General features: G+C 37.9%; 2 protein-coding genes and 2 long non-coding RNA genes across 6 annotated transcripts; 3 read left to right on the top strand and 1 right to left on the bottom strand.

Annotated features, from left to right (window-relative positions):
- Window positions 1-815: 815 nt before the first annotated feature.
- On the bottom strand, window positions 816-9,378 carry LOC134217436 (uncharacterized). 3 transcript variants are annotated; one of them, XM_062696203.1, is made up of 11 exons: window positions 9,258-9,378; window positions 9,051-9,183; window positions 8,592-8,965; window positions 5,734-5,975; window positions 5,495-5,640; window positions 5,283-5,373; window positions 4,046-4,249; window positions 3,821-3,982; window positions 3,647-3,764; window positions 3,456-3,574; window positions 3,020-3,398 (listed from the first exon to the last, which is right to left on the bottom strand). In XM_062696203.1, exons 3-11 carry the CDS (start codon window positions 8,647-8,649, stop codon window positions 3,117-3,119), a joined length of 1,422 nt encoding a protein of 473 aa, XP_062552187.1. In that variant the 5' UTR covers window positions 8,650-8,965; window positions 9,051-9,183; window positions 9,258-9,378; the 3' UTR covers window positions 3,020-3,116. The 3 variants fall into 3 exon arrangements, 2 of the variants coding, with proteins under 2 accessions (XP_062552187.1, XP_062552194.1); XM_062696210.1 differs by having other exon boundaries at window positions 8,592-8,692; XR_009981043.1 differs by lacking the exons at window positions 3,020-3,398; window positions 3,456-3,574; window positions 3,647-3,764; ... (3 more) ...; window positions 5,495-5,640; window positions 5,734-5,975 and adding exons at window positions 816-1,606; window positions 1,693-2,192.
- LOC134217455 (uncharacterized) lies at window positions 4,630-11,584 on the top strand. Its single transcript, XR_009981046.1, has 5 exons — window positions 4,630-4,918; window positions 10,781-10,843; window positions 10,911-11,020; window positions 11,086-11,215; window positions 11,303-11,584. It is a non-coding gene; the product is annotated as an uncharacterized LOC134217455 (long non-coding RNA).
- Window positions 11,585-13,673: 2,089 nt separating this feature from the next.
- Window positions 13,674-14,670, top strand: LOC134217428 (uncharacterized). Its single transcript, XR_009981037.1, has 3 exons — window positions 13,674-14,093; window positions 14,172-14,312; window positions 14,369-14,670. It is a non-coding gene; the product is annotated as an uncharacterized LOC134217428 (long non-coding RNA).
- Window positions 14,671-19,795: 5,125 nt separating this feature from the next.
- Window positions 19,796-21,878, top strand: LOC134217422 (cell cycle checkpoint protein RAD17-like). The gene is made up of 4 exons (XM_062696185.1): window positions 19,796-19,929; window positions 20,001-21,168; window positions 21,224-21,527; window positions 21,591-21,878. The coding sequence occupies exons 1-4, from the start codon at window positions 19,918-19,920 to the stop codon at window positions 21,712-21,714; spliced, it is 1,608 nt and encodes a 535-aa protein (XP_062552169.1). The 5' UTR covers window positions 19,796-19,917; the 3' UTR covers window positions 21,715-21,878.
- Window positions 21,879-22,373: the final 495 nt, after the last annotated feature.

Raw genomic sequence — 22,373 nt, 5'->3', positions numbered from 1 at the left:
TTCGTTTCGTTTCGAAAAATTTCGAATTAAATGAACCTTGATTTCGTATCGTTTCGAAGTTTCGAAAGAAATCTATATTTCGTTTCGTTTCGATCCGAATCAACATAGACATTTTAAATTTCGTTTCGTTTCGTTTCGTTAGGAAAAAGTGTGTTATCGCATACCCTTATCTGAGACGTAGTTAAATCATTCAGTTCACGATCGACGTTATTTGCCAGGTAGTTGCTTTTCCAAAATGCTGCTGTTGGTGCTTCATGTAGACTGCTTGTTGGGTGGTTCTCCAATCTAGCGATTTTTTGCTTTATTTTCGAAATAATCGGCATTTGATCATTGGAAGCGCCTTCACCTCGTAAATTATTCTGCATGACATGTATTGCCGATTTCACCAATTTGAAGAGTTATGTGTAGATTGTGATTTGCCCGCTTCTTTTTCTCACACTCACTCTCATTTCGGCTTGATCGATTTTTGTTACTGAAATTAACCCAATTATAACCCATTACTCGTTAGTCACATGTAAGCGTGTACACTAAATCGATTCCCGCCATGATTTGACGTCTATTTGTTTTCAGATTGGGCACTCACACTCAAATATTATGCACGGAAAATCAAACTTTTTTGAGTGTATTGAGTGTGAGAAAAAGATGACTGTGAGAAAAAAAATCTCGCAGAACTCTTATAAAGTGCAAAAAGCGCAATAATTGCTAAAATAAGGAAATGCGTAACTAACTAACAACAAATTTTAGCAAACTAAATACTCACTAAATACTTCAGCAACTGATTCAACAATAAAAGGGTTTCCGGTTGTAACGGTTGATTGAGGATCTGACGATTCAAATATCCCGCTTGGACAGCCATTTGGATCTGCTGAACCAACACGTATCCAAAACACCAGCAGTACCTCAACCCACTTCGCTATTTGGACCTCCCTCACTGAACGGATCAAGACTCGATGGAGGAGCCTGATTGAGATAGCTTTGCAATGGTTTGCTAAGAGGGTTCAAACCAGCCAGATGTGAATTGCCACCGTGTCGCTTGCATGTTGTTGTTCGGTTCATTTTGGTTCTATGTAACAATTGATATAGAATTAATTTATTTATCTAGTGTATACATATTTTATTGTTGGCGTAAAATGTAAGACATGAGTTATTCTACTTAACGGTCAGTTAACAGTGAAACACTGTAGAAGGCCATATACTATACTGTTCCTGTCGAAATATGAATCTTTAGAGTCATCAAATGCTGGAATTTATTGGAATACATATAAGCCATTCCACCAAACAAGTTTTAGAAAGTTAAAAAAAAAAGTATAGTAAAAGGTACAAACTTACATTAGTCACCCGAATGAGCTTGACACTATCAAGTTAATTACATCAAAGCACCGCGGCTATGATGGCCACCAGTCGGACAGCACTCTCGAATACAGGAGACAGGCATGCTCTCATAATGCGCTTTCTTTCCACTTCCACCAATAAGGCAAAGAATCCGACAGGCGTTTCTATATTCTCAGAAGTGAAACATTCGATCAGCAGAAGTGTGCGTAATCGGCACAACTTCTTCTTCGCGTCCGTGTGAGGCAAATAATGGATTGTTGACAATAACGAGACTCTGTAAAACAATTTTACAAAATTCAATACACGCTGGTGTGGGTGGGCTAATACCATAGGGTGAATCAAGTTGTGCACCATACTGACCGGTTATTGAATACCTCGGAGGTTGATTGTTTATCCCCAGGTTTATCCGCTTTCTCCTTTTTAACATCGGCGATTACGAATCGATAGTAATAACGTCATCATCCTTACTGTTCAAAAATACGCTATCCGCAGCCTTCAGTAAATGCACACTCGACGTTGCCCATGAGGGCAACATTCTAGCAGTTATTGTAATACCTTGCGGTTTGCACTTTTTTGTCAGCAACCGTTCCTTTGCAGTTTTGTCAAGTTTCAAAATTCGCTCAACGATATGCGTGTTTACTTCTCCCGGGTAGATATTTCGCAGCAAATTATGAGACATGATATCAGAAGAACTGCCATTAGACTTTTGAGGTTTCTTCCGTGATTCGTTTTTCACCAAACCGAGTTCTCCGAGCCCGAATCCATGTGTTTTTTTTATCGTTTTCCGCTTGCTTAACCCTCTCTTTCCCACGACTTTTTTCGGAGATTTCAATAGGAAGGAATGATCTATGGAAAAAATGCTAGAACAAAAGTTATTTGGTATAGCTAGAATTAGTGGAAACTGAAAAAAAGTTTTTGATTGTAAATCAATAGTTACTTGATTGTTTTCAATAGTTTCACTATTTTTACTCAAAATTGATTATATTTGCATTCTAATGAAACCATATAGTTGTGCCAAATACTGCTTTTTGTTGTTGAAACAATTCGATGAATGTTGGAAGGTGCAAAATTTGATGGAGCTCTACAGCTACCATGGGAAGGAAAGGGTTAATTCTCGTTCAGCTAATCATATTCGTCCGTAATGGCTCAGTAGGTACTATGACGCTGATGCTAACTTTCTTGATTAGACTTGTTCGGAGCAAATCTTTGAATGATTTTCTCCTCCTGCTGTGCAATTCTTGATGAATTGGAAAGCAAAATACTTTTCGATGGTCTTTTCTCATTTCCGGATCGATATCTGGAGATAAGTGTGGAAGACCTACACACTTAGAAATAATTACCGACTCCGGTAATTCATTTACCGAATTCTCAACAGCTGAACGATCGGTAACGATTTCGGTAAATTTTAGTATTACCGAAAAAATTGTGAACTGTATCAAAGGATTAGGCTGCCAAATTTACACACCGTTCGGTAACGATTACCGAAAAACCAAGCATGATCTGTAAACTGCATTAGGGGACAGCTCGTCAAATGTACTGAAAGATCGGTAAATTTTACCGAAAATGATTGAAGGTTTGTTATCGTTTTTACCGAAAAGCAGCGATCTTTTTAACGATATTACTCAAAATTACCGACATTTCGGTATTTTCTTCGTGATACTGTAATCACTGTTGGTATGTTCTTATATGAAATTAATAAAAAAAAAACAATATTGTGTATTTAGTCTTAATAGTTTTCTGTTACGGACATATTTTATTAAAGTCGTTCAATTCCGTTCACATGGTCATTGCAATCCATGCAAAAATTTGGCCCCGGTTGTGGTTAGTGTGTTGGTGTTACAGATTCCACCAATGAAAAGAAAAAAGTTTTTATCTGACGGATTCGGTTGCAGATTGAAAACGGAGAAGCACTGAAACATGATTCCGAATGCTGTTTTGAAGTCCTCTCCTACGGGAATGACCTCAGATTCCCAGCATATAGCACACCCTTCCGAGACATCCGGAAATAGTCCTCGAACTACTAAAATCGGTAGTACTTCAGCAGCACGTGGGAAGTCTTCGTCAGGCTAGAATTAATTAGAATTGGTTAGCATACAGTCAATTTTCTCGTTGGTCATTCTCACCTGTATCCATTTCACCACACCGGTTAACGGGTTGTCCAACACAGGCTCATTGTTTCTCAATCGTTTTGAGCCGCGCGACGGATTTTTGTGCCTGACAATGGCAAGAGCACGTGCAAAATCTAATAGAAAACATTTTAAAATAAAATCCGAGTTAAAATCTTTTTGAGGTCATATAAACTTTTAGAATTTACCATTAGTTATCTCTCTGAACAATGCCGGATGAGCAGACAAAATGCTGCCTTCAAGCTTGTTCCACCCATCGACGAAGGATGACGCCGTTGGGTTCAAGACGCAAAAATCGGATGTGATCTGAAAATAGTTTACATAAGTACATTGTTGACATTATATAGCTTGGACACACTTACCAATTCTCCATTGTAAGCTGCGGTAACGGGGAAATGCTGCAAATAATGTAGGAATTCACCGGACTCCCGAAATTCCTGTCGCTTAGAAAAGGTTGTCTTCCACAACTCAATTACGCGGCTCTTACTGGTTGGAATGGGTACGATGTATTGCAACTCAAGTATCTGTGAACAAAAATAACCAATATTATAAATACGTCATAGTTTTATTTGTATCTTTATACTTACTAATTCGTCGATGTTAGAAGGAACTTCAATTTTAGAATGAGACTCACTCGAGCCTTCGATTGCAAGTGGATCAGTATATGTTTCTTCTACACGGCGCCGTTTTATGACGCGTTCCCCAGAGGTTCTTGCCAAATATTCCATGCGATAGTGGATACGTCCAGCATGACGATTCGGTCCCCGAGCGTGAGCATGAAACCACAATGCCTAAAATGTATGAAACTGATTAGTATGCACAACAGGAAAAATGACTGCATAACATATTGAACTTTTGTTCTACATATAGAAAACTTCTATGTGTAACGTCTATTTGTCTGTGCATTTTTGAATACAATGTCATCATCACTCAATGAGAATAGATACGACAAAAGTGAGGAAATCATTGCAACAACATTCGAACATGCTCCCATAAGAAGCGATGCAATTATGTTACTATTTTTGACTACATTTTCCAACATCCACTAAAACGCTTGCGTATTCATTCACACCTGAGTAATTTATTCTCATTTCCCATTTCCCATCATTGATGACTGGATACAATCATTGATAGCTATCAGCTGTCATTTGTTTGCATATCAGCTGTTCAGTTTAGTTTTGTGTGAGCGGTGTTATAATATACTTTTCCGGTTTGATTCATTCGTTTTAATAATATCTATTTATTAAAATTGGTGCGTTTGTGAGCTGTTTTAAGATTGGTTTGTTGATGCTGCTGGTAAGACGAGGCATTTCAATGATCGAATCCTGAGAATTGGATCACATCGAGGATCCAGATTTTGAAGCAAACTCCGAATCAGATTTGTTTGGTTGGATACTTTGATGGCATGTAGGACAAAACTACATACACAGCGCTGTTTTGTTGAATACTAATTAGCTCAGGTATGTTTATAAAATCTTATTTTATTGTATTGTAGCTTTTGTAGATCCAAATGATGAGAGTACTCGCTACCATCGGGTTTTCTGCCTTTTCCTGATGTCGCAATTGCAATGCGCATCTATGCCGTGCGCCATCATGCGCACTGTTAGCTATGCAGTTGCGACATCTGGGGATGGGAAAGATTGGACTGTTGTGAGCTTTTGTTTTCAACTGTAACCACAATATAATATTAGATTAGTCCTTGTATAGGCAAACATTATCAGATAATGCACAAACGAAGCACATCAGCTGCATTGGTACATAAATACTCTCAGAAATTAAGCAATTGGTCGCAGCAAAGCTGCATTTTGAGTTTGAATGTCTTACCTGTGAAACATTTGTATCCTTAGCAGCAAGTATCGGATATGACGTCACAAGAGAGATGGCAATCTGATCTTTGTAGAAACGGTTTGGTCGACTGAAAAATAATTAGAATATTAAAAAAAGTGATTATCATGTCAAGAGACTCAATGTTTAGACTAAGTGAATAAACGGGAAGTGATTGTTTAAACTTGCTAGGAAAAATTCAAATTACTCACCAACCGTACACTGATTTCAAGCAATCGCACAGGATGTCGTTAATTTTCTTGAAAATCGATTCCCTCGGGCGCGATCCTTCCTTCAGTAATTCCATTATGGTAATGCCTTCAGTGGTTCGTGCGAAGATGTTGTCAATATCAATTACCTGAAATATATTATAAAACGGACAATACGTAAAATGAGTAGAGTACACCAGTTGTAGGGATATAGCAATTGTACTATCATACTCAATACTCACATTGTCCAAGCTTATGCCTTTGTACGGATTATCAGGGTCAAATTTTTGGGCTGGGTCATCAATGTTGTCATTCCGTGATTTGGTTGGCGACACTTCAACCTCTTCGACGATCCATTCTTCTGGGTTTTGTTCTTTTTGAATTTTTTGAATAATTTTAATCATATTCGTCGTCATTTTAAGTCTCAAGAAGTCATTTTCGTTCAGGGAAAGGAACGTATCCATATTGTCAATTTCTTCTGTCCCTAAGAAATAATATATAGTGGTTTTATTGTTTTTTTTAAAGTATTGTAATGATATTTACAGATGTCAGCTAATAATCGCGATTATAGAACCGTCGCGAAACGAACTTTGCGGTATTTCCGTACGAAGACCAAAATGAAAATACTGCATGTGTGAAACATCTTTCAACACTTATTAATGCATCTTTTCTGCTGACTTCGACTTCGTATGCTTGTAAAAACTCATCATACAATAATGTATCACACAATCGTAGCAGAACGAACAGTTTTCCGTCAATAACGACTAGTTCCCGTATAATACCATACGTCGGAAAATATTCGTTTGTGTGCTTCTTCAATCCAATCAGTTGATTTTTCCTTAAAACAATTCCATTCAGCGTTGCAGTGTTCGGGGCGAATACGTATTCCAAGGATGGATCTAGATATTGTTCACTCAAACAATCTGAACGTGACACTATCTTCCCGGAACTAAATTTCAGCTTGTCCCGCCACGGGTTATCGAGAACGTTGACAATCATTCTAAAACATTGCCTTTTTGCTAAACTTGAGCAAATATTTTTGAAATTTCGGCATGTGTTGGCTTGAGTTTTCATAACTTTATTTGTTTGTTCAAACTGGAGGCAGTTGAATTGTTTCATGGAACCGCTTTTACGGATACAGGTCGCATAATGCTTTAGATGGTGTAGCTTATTTATACGACGTTGAAAATTCTCGTAGAATATTTTCTCGAAAAAAACAATATGCTCCTCCAGTTCAAGCAGCAGATTCTCAGAAACAACTGGTGACATTATTATTCGGACAATTTTAATCAGATGTCCGATCATTGCCATTAATTCGCAATTTTTAGGAATCAAGTGGCCGAACAAGAATGGAAATGCGCGTAACAACAGAAAGGCTTGTGCTGATGTCTGTCGCACTTTGTGTTTAGAAGGGTATCTAAGCATGTCGTCCGTAAAATTAGGAGATGGTTTATTGCAGCGCTCCGAGAAACCATATGAAAAGGTGTTTATTCGATTATTGATATATTTAGTATTTATATGTATATCGGTTCGTTTGCAGTATCGCGAAAGGACAAGTTGTATGGCTAGAGGAATGACTCCTTCCGCAAGATCGTGCATACTATCTAGGCAATAGTTATCCGTAATGTGAAAGTACTCGAGCTCGTTGAGTATACAACCTGATGGTTTCAAACCGCAATCTTTCGGAAGAATTGAACCGTTGCGGACATCTTCCAGATTCTTTTCGTACCAGTCAAGAGTTCGATCGGGAAATTCTTGGGAGGGGTTTTCGTGGAATTCATGCCTTGAAACTTGACATATGCGACAAAAGTAATTTGCGCTAGGTCCAAGTAACCCAATAATGTCGTGGACCTCTAATGTGTCGCCATAGAAAATCGTTACTACAGCTCTAATAACATATCTCTCCTGACCGTAATAAACAACAATACCTTTTTCTAGACGTTTTAAATCAGCAATAAGAGGTTCCAGTATTTTACGGTAACCATGTTTTTTGGCATCTACTACAGTGCAAAATATAAGGGGAAATACTGCTCGAGGAGAACTGTTCCACTTTTCAGGAATATTTTGAATCTTAAAGTTGAAATTGGAAACCTTGTTGATACCTGCGCGTGAGCTGAATGCGTTACCCAATTCAACATCGTCCTGGTAGAGGCTGATTCTTACTGTATCCGGATAGTCTTGAAATACTGGTTTTTCGTTGAACGTTTCTCCCGATCGAAAAGTGCTGTATTCAGTAACACAAGGAGTATTTTCCGTGGTTGAGACAGTTTCTTTCATTAGCTGTCTTGTTTCAGGATCGCGCAAAACAAACTTAAGGCTGTCTATGATGCTAATGTATGACGCTGTTTCATTAACAAAAACCTTTTTTGGAATCGCATTCACGTGTCGCACATCTTCTCGACGACTCAGAAGAATGTCTCGAGGTACTGGAGTGGAAGTCGCAAGTTCGCTCAGGTATTTGGCTTGCTTAGGAAAAGTATTGACTTTGTTAAACAGCTGACCTAACCTGAATTTATTTCGTAAGACAATTTCTTTTTCCGGAGGAAATGCACCAACATGTGTTGAAATAAAACGGAATGTTTCACTCTCCAAATAATCGGAAATGTGTTGTACGAGTACACTGCAAAGTCTGATGAATTCAGAGATTTTGGTTTGTGGCAGTCCGACATCAGCAGTCATGCGGCAAATACTCAGATTAATAATTTTCTCGAGCTCATCCAATGACATATCTGCATCAGGACTGGAAGAACTAACATCACCAGAAGAATTCGACAATAATTCATGGTCGAAGCATGGGGTACCACTATGTGAATTATTATCATTCACAGCACTTCCGGAAGGAAAACAACGTCCAGGCGGATGTTTCTCGATAATGTGGCGCTTGAGGGAATAAAAGTTAGCATACCTAGCATCACATTTATGATAGGTACAATCAAATAGTATGCTTTTGGCCAAAAAATCCTTCTTTTTAATGTGGTCATTGATGTGTCGGTGCAGTCCAGATACATAACCTGGAACTTGCTCCCGACAGAAAAAACAGGCAATAGAATCGACAATCTGTAAAAATATAAGTTTCAGTAAAAGAAAAACATCTACTTACGGAAAATCTCAACGATTCGGTCATCCTGGTCCAGAAGCTGCTGCATAACGTCCTCCATTGTTCACCAGTTTATTTTTCGAGCACAAAACAGGACCGATTTTCTTGCCACGAGAATAAGTTTTAATTTAAAAAAATGGCGGTTTTGACTTTTGATGGTTCATGCGGTAATGGATTGTATCAATTACCGAAACTTCAGTTAAAATTTTCACGAAGCTTGGTGCCCAGACTAATTCACAGAACTGTCGGTAAACCTATTTACCGAAGTCGTTGAAGCTAAATAATTTCACTGAAGTTCGGTAGTTTTATTGACAGTTTCTGTAAATACATTCTACATTACCGATGAATCAGTAATTTCTTTAATCACCGATATATACCTGTAAAAACAATTACCGAACTCAGAATATCTATTTAAGTGTGTAAAGTCTAATTCAGTCACAGAAAATTTAATATTTAACTCACCTTGTTCCAGAAATAGCCGTCAAAATAATGCTTTTGTCATCTGTTATTGAAGCAGCAGCAAGGATCAAGCATTCCAAACTTCTTTCAGGGCTGCTTCCACCGAGGATTTTTACCCCTGGCCGTTGCATATTAGCTGAAAAACCGCAACTATGGTTATTGAAAAGTAGATTTTAAGTCTATTCCAAAATTTCTTGATTAGATTCTTACCTGTATCCGATGCCATGAAGTCGTCTAAAACCGCGGCAATGCATACCACCGGTTTGTGCAAATAAAATACAGCGGAAGAAAATAACCGAACACTAGAAGTAACGTGGCATCATCCGTTGAGGAATGTAAACAAAACTTTGACAGTAGAAAAGTCTACACTGAACAAAACACTCTCTCACAAATTTACCACAATTTGAGTAAAATACACTAGCGCCTCTGGCGGAGCTGGTCTCGTGAGCTCATCTGGGGTTGCATGAATTTTATATCGGTTCTTCGCGAGTGTCATGTCCCGGTTATTAGTTCCTGATATTGGTACGAATAACAAACATCAAAAATGTTCTAAATGGCCACCCGACGGACCCCACTGGAATTCCGTATAAATCCGGAACCGGTGGACTGACATGTCCAATCGATTGATCCTCTGAAACTCTGATTATTTCTGGTTCATGTCTGAAAATTTTAAACAAATCGGTCAAAAATTTAATGAATTAGAGCAAAAACATCACCAAAATTTTGATGCACGAAAGAGGTTAGGGATGCAAAGGCTGATTGAAATCTTTTTTATACCCGCCAATAGCACGAATATGCATATTGTGTCGAAAGAACAGTCCAGGGAGCCTAGAATGGTGCCCGCCCGAAAATACCCTAGGCCGGACCGAGAATTGAACTCGGCATCTCTGTATTTACAACCCTACGCCTTTGCTCGCAAGGCTAACAGTAGTCTTTTTTGAACGTCATACATGTTATTATCGGTGGGAACATACAATATCAAGTAATATTCGTAGTCTGGCTTTGATATACTCAATCCAGTTGAAACCCGAAATTGGGTGCTAGCGAAGTCACAATCCTTACGTTAAACCTAACTTCGGAAGTGGTGCGCTGAATAGCGCTTCGCAATATGAAAACAGCGCACCACTTCCGAAGTTAGGTTCAACGTACGGATTGTGAGAAAAATCCAACTTCGCTATCCCCCAATTCCGGTTTTCAAGTGGATTGAGAATGGTCCAATGCACCGAATGAACACAATGACGTTTGAGACGGGCGCTGTTTACTAAAAATGAACACTTGCATGAACTCGATGAATGAAAAAGTATTCATTCTTAGTAAACAGCGCACCGCTCAAACGTCAATGATGAACTCGGTGCATTGGACCATATTAGTATATGTTGCTATATTTACCTTTGGTCTTGCAGTCGCCCGCACGCTTACTTCAGTTCACCCAAATATGGGTAAAGAGTACCTAAAATCCCCAAATATCAATGGATACCGATAACAAATACATATTGGACGTATATGTTTCAAAATGTGAATATTTCATTTCAATTTACACCATGGAATCTAATGCATTTCACTTCACTAAGATATTCTTCACAAACTCAGTTCAAATGTTATTATTTATAGCAATTTTCATACTTGATACACCACGATTTCTTATGTTTGCCTATGGAATGTTATAAATTTACTCAAACTAATAAGAGATGCATTCAAACAAACTTAATTGTGTTACTTTTTCAACGAGAAAGCACATGGTTCGACACTACAAATAATTTTTCCGATGAACATGGACGAAATCAGGAGTAACATCGGTATGTTAATATAGTTCCAATATAGTGGAACATATAATCACCATGTATTTTTTCATCTCCTCATAAGTACCCAACAATCTTATATAGCAGCGGCCAACAATCCAACAACACCAGACGTACATCTCTGAACTATAGTATACAGTTAAACAGAATTAGCAACCGTCGTCCTATCAACAGGTAATATTTGATTATGACAAGTGCTTATATAAGGGGCTAGTTCTATAACTATATTCGTCTTTTAGTAAACAGCCGGATGTATTTGAGTATTCCAATTCCCTCCAAGGCCCTGTCGGTCTTTCCTGAGCTCGTGAAACATCAAATCATGGAATGCTTAGAAGCTCATCGTAACATTTACTACCATCTTACAAACAGGTAAGCATTTATTTAATACACACAAGAAAAATGGTCCGTGCCTCAACTCCCTCAATAAAACATATGTCCTTTCTCATTATCTATCAGTAAATCCATACAAGTAGATCCATCAATCCAACATGGAAATTGGAAGCGGTGGCAGGACAGTAGTGACTTCCCGCCGGAGACGGTGGGGAATAAATCAAGCTCGGAATACGACACTCACGAACAGGTGCACGGTGCACGGACAGATAAACCTCCCCATAGGAACTTTCATAACCGTCTGATTGATGCAAATAATGCTCATAACTTTTGTTCTATTGAAGAGGAAGAAGGCAAAGATACTCTCAAGCGGCACCCGCTGGTAGCCAACCGATTCATTTTTATTAATTAAACGGAGCAATTTATTAATCATATATATTTTTTCATTCGTTTTCATTTTATTATAGGGAAACTGCTCCTTGAATTCATACCATGTACCCAAATCAATACCATTCGAAAACAAAGAATTGGTGCGGTATTTGTTTTGTTTCTCATTTTTGTGATTTTTTTCAGCAGTGAGCACGTCGGAAAACAACAAAACACGACACAAATTGAGCCTAAATTGCCTGTTTTGCGAATGTTATTGATATAGGAGCATGTTATTAATAACGGAACAGATACCCTAGTTCCGCCCGGAATGCGATTTCCGTTAGAAGGACGAAAACCGAAGAAAGTTTTTTTTTTCTATAACTCCATTGTTGATTCGGTGAAGTTATAGCAAAACAAATGTTTCGTCAATTGGGTTTCGATTCGATAACGGAAATCGGATTCCGGACGGAATTTGCATACTTCATCATTATATAAATATGGAAGAAAACACGAAATTCAAATGTTAACAAATGAAATTCATCTCGATTATATTTACTTTAAAGTCATGCATAAAGCAAGCGAATATGCCATATGATTCAATTGAATTCGATTTGATTTACACGTTAAATATTAAATACATAGTGCAAAACATCCTTCAAAGGTTGCTGTGGAGAAGTTGAGAATATTCTCGCTGGGACCAATGCCCTGCAGTTCTCTCCCGCCACGGTACCATTAGCACTTAGTGCTGCAGCAAAAATGTCGGCGTTCCTTTTCGGATCCTCGTCTTCGATTTTTATTTTCTATACTATCAAAAAGGTTGATTGCTATACATTGATTGCTTCCAGAGTGTCATAATCAAATACTTAATTGTTATCGATAATATTACATTGTAAATATTCTTCTTTAGGCTTTTAATCCAATTATCTTACGTTTAGTTTTTTTTTTTTTTGTTGGGGGGAAATGCTTATCTAATCTTCCGGTCAATGTCATCATATAGTGCATATACTCCTGTATATATACGATTGTGATGCATCACCAGTGCTACGATGTGCACGTATTACCTGGCAATCTAACTGCATTGATTGTCTGCCTTTTCAGAATTCCCAATAATATTCCGTTTAAATATCACAAATGATGGTTAATTGTTTGTGCTAAGGGAAAGAAAAGTGCAGTGGGTATCGGCCAAGTTCCCCTGGCGGTGCTAAAATGATAAGCAGAACAATACCTAATTCCATTTAAATCTTTTAGTATCATTAGTGATTAGCACGCGTTATTATTTTATGTAGGGGCACGCATGGAACATATTTTTCAACGCGGGTGTCAGGCGGCTGACCCATGCTCGACCAAAATAGTAAAATTTAGCTAGAATATTTTAATTTTGTTTGATTATTTTTATTTTATTTTTATTTTTGCCATCAAATGATTAGGAGATTATTTTCAACATCACATAACGCAAGAGAGGGTAAAACTCTGCGTTGCATAGAAAAGTTTAGGAGGTCCCCGATTCGGTGCAATGTTGCACTGTCGTGTGGGGCATGGTTGTCCCGTGTCGTTTATGGCGATGTCGTTCCCGCATCTATGACGCCTTTGCCTCATTTTATGTAATGGCGGGGCATGTTAATAATTCATTCTAGTTCTCAAATATTTTGGTAGATACTTCTGGAGGCTGTCAAGGCGGTGGGAGGGACATTGCCTATGAGTGGCAGAGGCGGCTGTGTTCTGGGCGGCAGCATTGTGAAAGCAGTTTCGGGATAGTTAGGATTCAGTTTTCATACTTAAGAGAATATCTAGAATAATAATATATTTTTATGAGCCAACCTCCATTTTTAATCACGAGCTTTATTTAGTAGCATAGGTTATCAGTACTCGTACACTGGCAGAAATAAAATTAGGATTTTCATAACTATTGCCTTATGAAACCGCATGAGTTCATTAGAAATCGATACCATAAGGCCCCTACGAAATTGTTATGTTTAAGTATGAATTTCATAATATACCTTATGAAATTCATTGGTCAACATTGTGTAAAAACTTAAAAGAGCTTATGAAATTATCTTGTGGTTTTGGTCGTGTTCATTTTCTTCTTTCAAATAACTGTCACATTGTTGTTCATTTGTCGTTGATTTTATTCAAGTTTTCTCCGAGATTTTATAGTGATAAATCGGGTTGAAAAAGAAATCTTAAATTCCATATGTTGGAAACGGGTGGTGAGTGATGTAATGGAAGAACTGCATGGAATTCCAGCAAAGCTCACAGCAGGAACTGCCAATATAAACCATCTGGTGCACATCCTCCATCGTGACCCGAATGACTTCTTCTTCAATTAGTATGGCGGAAATTAGATTTGGTTCGTAACGCCATGGCCCTAGCGGCGACGGTACCGGTTATATCCGTTATACCAGTGAACAATCTCGCCCGAATCAGTGGAAGTTGCCAACCGACAAAGATTTGGAACACGATCTGGTTTCTCTTGTACAACTATAACAACAGCCAAATCCACACTTTCCACTACTAGATCAAGTGGTTTATGTGGTTTACAATGAGATAAGTGAGTATTCTCGCAGTTATTACCTAATGTTATCTAACTACATATAATGCAAATAACAAATTCCCATCATATTCATAGTAGGTACTTGGTACACCGGTAGTGGAGGATGGAGAAAGATGGCCAGCTTCCTAGACCCATGCTGCACGTATAGATTGACCTGGTAATCAAGATACATCTGCCAATTTGGTCTCTGAGTTTGGACCTGGAAAACGATGAAAGGTTCGTATGCTATTTAGTAAACAAATTGAAAATAATAATTCGTTATATTTCTTTAGGGTACTCAAATCGAGGAACCTGGACGTACATTGTTTTGGCAAAGGATTCAAACTTGTTTGCCAAAAGCAGCAAGCCAATCTCAACCGATTCGATCAGCTGGTGCTTGTTTATTTGGAGCTTCAATCCGAGTATCAATAATTGCTCGAGTTTGATTTTTAAGCTTGGTGGCAATCAAAATACTTGGTCCTATTCCGGAGCCTCCGACTGACGGAAAATTGGTTTGGTGAGCGGCACTGGTGGTGGCAAAACTTCTCGTTCCCAAAAGTAGCGCACTAGTGGTTCTGACCAGTCAAATGTTCGTTCAACAGGTAAGCAATCAGTCTTGAGAGTAATTTTGAAATCATATAACAAGCTTCATTTCAAAAGGCTAGTATCCTAGGCTTATGAGCCCCGCACATAGGATAGAATTGCGTTGTGTTTGACACATTTCCCATGGGAAAATTGTCAAACGCAACGCAAACGTATCCTATGCGCGGGGCTCTTTAGGGTGAAGCCAGAGTAGACGCGACAGTTCATTGATAATTATTGTTGTTCTTTACCGTGAGTCGCGTCGCATCGCACGCCGCGTTTACTCTGGCGGGCACCTTATGGCTGCGACAAGCGTGCAAAGACAGTATAGAAATAGTTATAGGCAATTGACCTCAACCTATTTACTCACAATAAGATGCACCTATTCGGCATCGACGGGGGTTCTTACAATGTGTATAAATGAATGCTTCTAATAGGACCTACCCTATTATCCTCGCTACTATCAGTACTCTTCTTGACTTTTATGCAATCGAGAAACGCATTATTACCGCTAGATGGATGATTCAAGATTTGTTTATATATTTCAGATGCTAGTGTACCAGTGTGCCGATGTACACGCAGGCAAAAAAACTTAGGATTTTCATAAGTTATAATTTATGAATGAGTATTTTATTGGTTTCATTACAGACGTATGCTGTTTATTAAAACGGCTTTTGAATTCCATAACCATACTTATGATTAGCATTAGAGTTAATATTGAGGAAAAAATTTTGTTCATTATGGCGATGATGGATAAGTGAATAGCATTTGTCGATCAACTAATTTCAACATCGGATGGCTAAGACGTTTAAAAAGCATTTTTAATAATTTTGTATATAATATGTATTATTGTACTACTCTATAAATTTTTCTTAAATTCCTTTTTTGATCGAAATTATAAATTCTTTCTGTTTTCAGGATAACGATCCAGCAAAGTTCTCAAAGAAAGTCTTCAATTTATAACAATAATGTATCTTTGAAATTCGATTGATTCATCAATTTTTATGGATGCAATTAATTTATTTTTATTTTTTTAAGTTTCTTTAGAAAATAGCGCTTGTTAAATAATGCTAGCGCTGATATGTTTTTGACTACTTCTTGAAGTTAACATAGAAACTTAAATTTAGGTTTATGATTAAAACATTTAAAAAAATATAAATCACTCCTTTATAAAAATGACGGCATGCATTTATGATTTCTTTTTTCATTGCAAACACTTTCAATATTCATCATATTTTTAATATGAAATTCATAAATATAACTATGTTTAATTGTTAACTTTTCTTATTATATCAATAGTTTTTCCTCATAATTTTCATAAGTCTGGCTATGGAAGTTGTAAGTGGTTGAAAAGACATTTCTCGTTCTGAATCATACTTTTTACTTATGGTTTTCACACGCAATCTTAGTGGCGCCAAATCATAAGTAGTTTTAATGAAGCTCTTAAGTATTTTTAGCTGGGTGTACCAATACCGACGTCCTAGTGGGAAATATTTTCGTGTAATATTATAAAAAAAATAGACAATGGTTTCAATTATTTAATTATTTATCTGTAATAAAAATGTCTAAAGTATATTAAAACTATAATTATTTACTAAAAAAAAACATATATTTTTAATCCGATGAATCATGTATAAAAATATATTGATATCGTAAGAATTTCATAAAATTAACTTATGGAATTTCATAAGGTTGCTTTATGGAATTAGTAAGGTAAACATAAGATAAACATATATGTTGATTATGAACCTGGTTCATCCAAAGTTCATTCTGGTTCATAAGGCTACCTTATGTTTTTCAAAGTGATTCCTTGTGGCTAATTTTCATAAGGGAAACTTATAAACATCGGAAGGTTATTTACGTGAGTGTAATATACTTAATTCGGTGGGCACGCTTGGAACACATTTTTAACTCAAGATCGACCAAAATTGTAAAATTTAATTGATTTATTTTAATTCAGTTCAAATATTTTAATCTTTCTGCGTCAAATGGTTAGGTATTTGTTCCCCCACCCCTTCTGCTACCTCCTTTTCTATTTTATGTTTCCAAACTTAAACCAACGTGGTCACACTAATCCCAAACTGCACGTACCTCTATCATATCAATCTACATACGAATCTACATACAAGAAGCGACAATCACCAGAAAACGGATTTCAATCATTTCCCTTTTACCATAAGTATAAATCATCTAAGCTATAATAAACTCTATCGTAGCGATCCCGAACTATCTAAACATCTAAACACTGTCTATTATGAACATAAACACAACCGTTTCTATCTCTACAAACATTTCTCTAATAAAAAGGTTCCATAGCAGTCGCTAGAGCCGGAAGCGGTCAACAAGCCGCTCCATACTCTCCTCCTCTATCTTCTATTATCTCACAATTTTACTACCCTGAAACTGAACTGTTTCGGACCCCTTATGGGTCTGAAGCAGAGGACGGGACACTCGAGCCTACCAGTCAGTGGATGGAAAGGTCCGTTGTGATAAAGGGTCTATCACAAGCCTCGGATAACCTGGAATAAGTTTTCCACGAGTCGAGTTTACATTGATTTCATGAGTTCAATAAATTAATCGTCACGTTGAAAATTTAAGCCAGCAGTGTAAACGTATTGCCTAATGTCATACAACGTAGATTGGCCACGGCCCGGGGATACGTTGAGTATAACAAGAATAACAAGAATTATCTTACGTTTAGTTTTTGTTGTCCGAATCATTGCGGTCTGATTGGCAGTGATGTGGTAATAATGAAGAAGGATTTTGGAGATATAAACACTTATCCTTGTGATCGGCTTCGCTCTAAATAACCGTACTATTTACTTAGGTTTAAGCTATCTTGCCGTTTAACTTCAGTTAGGATTAATCAACGTTTTTCATTTATCCAAGTTCCACTAACATTTCCAATTTAAATTAGATTTAAGCAATAGTTTAGTAGAAATAAAAACTAACAATAGTGCTGGTAGAGTGTTTAGTTACATTTACGACTGATTTGCTTCTCATCTGTCATATAATCGTACTTGACGTATCAACGTTTCCATATCGTTCCAATAGCTGACAAGCAGCCCCGCAAGGTAGTTGGATAAAAGCACGCACGTACTATCTACGCTGTGTGGTGCTTTGCAACGAAACGTTGCAACAGCAATAGAAGAGCAAGAACCATATAAAAATAGTTTAATATTTTAAATATTAGGTAATTAGGTTTAATAAATACTTACCTGTGAAACTGCATTTTATGGTGTGAAGGTGGAAACAGCGATTTCAACGACCGTTCAAGGAGCGATTATTTCGAACGGTCGGGTCCAATAGGGAAATCCACGTACAATATTTCAATATACTCCATTGCACAGTGAAGTTACGCACGACTTTTGACAGGTACTGGTCCTGTTGTTTACAGACGACTTTATTTTAATTTTCAGATACTTCTATCATTCTTTGGATTTTCTGATCGATAATTACCCAAACTTATCGATAAATACCAATATTTCAATGCGGAATGTACGGAATGTCTTCAACATCGTGAAATATGGAGATTCAACAGGACCAGTCAGGACCTGTCAAAATAGTGAGGTTAGGTTTGCCGCGCGCAATGACCTGTAGATAATATTTCAACGTTATCTTAGTGTTTGTTCAATAAACTGATCGTTAAAGGGGGATAACACCTAGCGAATCTTGATTATTCAATATTTTAAATAAACACATTTCTTATGCTTCGTTTAGACGTGCTACATTTTGATGGAAGTTCATTGCTAGCGGCTTTGGTATTACCTGAGAAGCATCCAGCAGGAAGCCACAATATTCTATTTTATCTATAGAGATGCATAATAATAAAGCTATTAAATCAAAAATCTAATAAATAAAATAATTTAATTTTTTTAACGTGTACTAAATACGTTTTTGAGTGAAAACAACCCACTTTTAAATAGTTTTGGGTATAGATAAAAGATATTTTAGTTACTAGATAAAGATTGTCGCTACGGTTCCCTTTGTTCTGCTGTCCGAAACATGTGTGGTACATACCTGTCAAATCCTATGGATTTTCCTTCTTTGACATTTAGCTCCCCTATCCTCGCCAGCAAAAGATGTATCGGACAGCGACGACAGCGACAATCTTTATCTACACTGTGAATCGACAATACTCATTAAAGAGTGAAAAGGACCCATTATTTACTGATATATGGAACTGTCAAAATAATGGGTACTTTTATTTTCTTGATAATGAGTATTTTTCCTCCATTCCAAAGTTTAAAGTTACTACCCATTAATGGGTGAAAATAAACTTGATCACATTGTTGATAGAAAAAAACATAATGGGAAGAGGGAGAATTCCGAGAGATTTAGTTGTGAGTATTATTATCGTTTTAATTAAACTTTTATAATAAAATTAACTACAAACTGTCTGCTAACAGCTCATGGAAACATTGGACAATTTGCAACCACAGGAAAACAAAGACGAAGCAGATCGCCATCAATTCGGAATGCCGCCGTATAAGTGGAATCGTCGGTTGAAACTACGCTGGCCCAGATTTCCGGAAAGAATGGAACTCAGCATGTTCATAAAAACCTACTAAAAACTATCGAAGGAACCGGTCTGTTCGTGTGTATCCGTAGCAGGAACCAATAATCAAATTTGGTTATTGGTTCCTGTCCGTAGTTCCCCCAGAGTACGACGGGATGGCAAAAGTTTTGATCAAACGATAGAAAACACAATTCCTAGTACGTTATGGCGTATTTCGTTTATTTTTATAGTGTGCATACCCTGGTGTATATAATATATTATGTTTACATTTGAATAAAAACTATGCGAATAACATGCCCACCGCTCAATTATTAAATTATGCATTTTATTATGTCAGCAAATGTTTTTTTTTTTCTGAAAAAACGAGTGATTTTTACACATTTTCCTGCAAAGCTTTTTAAAAATAATGCGTAAAAAATACTCGCTGGTTTGACGTATGAGTGGTTTACTCATTAATGAGTAAACGCTGTTTACTCTTTTAATGAGTTGAACTATTTAACTTCATAATGGGTACTATTTTACCCATTAAAGAGTACTTTGCTGGCCCAGTGTAGTAACTAAAATATCTTTTGTATAGATAGAAGAATCTATAACATCCTTTTGTTGCACAGAATCCATCTCCAGAATGTAAACAATCGAAAGAGAAGATCGAATCGGGCTCAGGCAGATTTGAAAAACGCGAAAAACCAAAATCAGCATAAAATTACGAACCACTCTGCAGAAAATTAAAAATCGAAAACTATGTCTGGAAATGTAACTACTTGTGCACAATTTAGATCTCCAGTGTTCATCATAAATATATAATCGTCTTATTTGTTCCACAGAAATCCAAAGGTTGGTTCAAATCTGCGTTCGACTTCGAAGGGAAAGTAACAACACCAACGGTCAAACGCAGTTCTTCCACGAGTCATCGTTGGCCAGCATCACCGAGTTCTGTAGCTACACTAACTGCTCCGTTGGACACTTCTTCCTCCAAGAAACCTAAGCTAAGCCGAAGCACGAGTTTGACGGTCCAACAGAAGCCGACACCTGTTGCACGTACCGATGCGGAATTGCGCCAGTTCGACTGGTCTGTCGATCTGGCTCCAAAGTCTGTCACGGATTTGGCGGTCCATTATAAGAAGATCGAGGAAGTCCAACAGTGGTTCCGAACGTACGACCGAATCAAGGAAACGGATCCCACTGCCATCCTGTTGGTTTCCGGACCGGCTGGTTGCGGCAAGAGTACGACCGTGAAAACGATCGCCTCTGAGTTCCAGTATCAGGTTTCCGAATGGACCACCCCGGTAGACGTAGATCTATTCTATCATGATAACTATGACTTCGACGGTGGAACAAAAGAGGAGCTTACTTTCCGGGAGAATCAGAAGGACCAGTTTGATTCGTTCCTGTACAAAACATCCCGATATTGTTCGATTTTCGAAGGCGAATCGGATAACAAGCTTTTGCTAGTGAAGGACATTCCAAACGCGTTTTTGCGCGATCCGGAAACGCTTAAGGCATCGCTTGAAGCCTACCAGGATACGGGGGCGTCGCCACTGGTTTTCATCGCAACGGACACGTCGAGCAAGAAGCTCGACATTGTGTACAACTTGTTTCCGCCGGGTGTTTTGCAGGACTTTCGAATCCATCACATCACCTTCAACAGCGTTTCAGCGACGCTAATGAAGAAGGCAATGAAGCGAATCACCTCGCTAATGGTCGGACCGGAAATGACCCAGCACTATCGGATGCCTTCGCAGGACATGATCGACAGTATCATTCTATCATCGCAAGGTGATTTGCGTAGTGCCACGTTGAATGTGCATTTCGCTTCGTTGAAGAACGCTCCCCGGCTGGAAACGGAACCGATTGCTGGAAGTGGGGTGGTGTTGAATACGTCAGGTGTGCGGAGCACGAAGGGCAAGAAAAAGGAATCCAAGCTCAAGTCGGTTGGATCGGATGGGAGCATTACGTTGATGCACGCTTTGGGGCGCGTGTTCAATCCAAAATGTAACTATTGCCGAATTAATTCCATGTCAAACTTACTAATAGATTATCACCGTAGTCGATGAGACGAACAAGCTGCACCACTCACCGGAGGATCTAGCGGAGGCTTTCGTATCGCAACCGGGTGCGATGATATCGCTGATCCACTCGAATTATGTCAACCGGTTTACCGACATTGACGACATCGTTGGGGCGGCGGATGTTCTCAGTTTGGCCGACGTAATTACGAGCAGCAGCTTCCGGGAGGACCAATTGACCGGACATGGGCTGAACTTGGTTGTAAGGGGAATGATGATGCACAACCGGAAGACGGCCGCTGGATGGCAGCAGATTAGGAAAAAGAAAACCTTTGATAAACCGAGGTGAGTTAGTTTTTTGATAGAAAAAATAATTTCGAACACCTAATAATGATTATCGTTTTTTAGCGTTAGCAACCACGAACAGCAGTTGAGAAAATTTGGTCTTGAAACGTCTTCTATCTCTGCCGGTTTATTTGTGACAGACTATAAAAAATATTTAGATATTATCAGAAAGGTTGCGAAGCCATAGATTTTTTTTTAAAGTTAGTTCTAGAATATAATAATTTTTCATGAATATGATGGCTAAAACTTATGCGTAAACTAAAAAATCTGTTTTATTGTTTGTTACTCTTATGAAGATCGAAATAATAAGACTTGTTATTACCTGTGATTATCGAAAATCATCTACCCAAACATTGTTTTACTTTTCTGTAAAAGCAATTACCTATCTGACGAATTTCACGCCAACTCGGCTAGCGGTTGGCAGCACCATCTCAGAATCGATTTAAACTTGGAGGGCTTGTTATGGTATTTCAAAGACACTCTGCAAACTTAGTTCTTCAAAAATTGTCAAGAGTAACATTTGATAAGGGCCTATTTTTTTTTAAATCGATGTAGCTTCAAAATGACGAACCTTACGCTACGTTTTGACAGGGCAAGTGAGTTGAACAACTCAGTTGAATTCAATTGACTTGCCAAAAGTTGAACATGTTCAACTTTCTTTTCGTTCAAGTGAATTGAATTAAGGTGTTTACACGTTCAGTTCGCGTTCGATTCAAGCGACTTGCTCAATTCACATGCCCTGTCTAAACGTAGCATTAAAAAAAGGGTTGTATGGCGGACTGTCGTGAAATTCCCAGAAGTTATGGACAAATATCCAAAAAATAAAAAAACGATTTCTACACTGAA

This window comes from Armigeres subalbatus, chromosome 1 (genome assembly GCF_024139115.2).
Source record: "Armigeres subalbatus isolate Guangzhou_Male chromosome 1, GZ_Asu_2, whole genome shotgun sequence".
Lineage (NCBI taxonomy): Eukaryota > Metazoa > Arthropoda > Insecta > Diptera > Culicidae > Armigeres > Armigeres subalbatus.
This window is presented reverse-complemented; position numbering and strand designations above follow the sequence as displayed.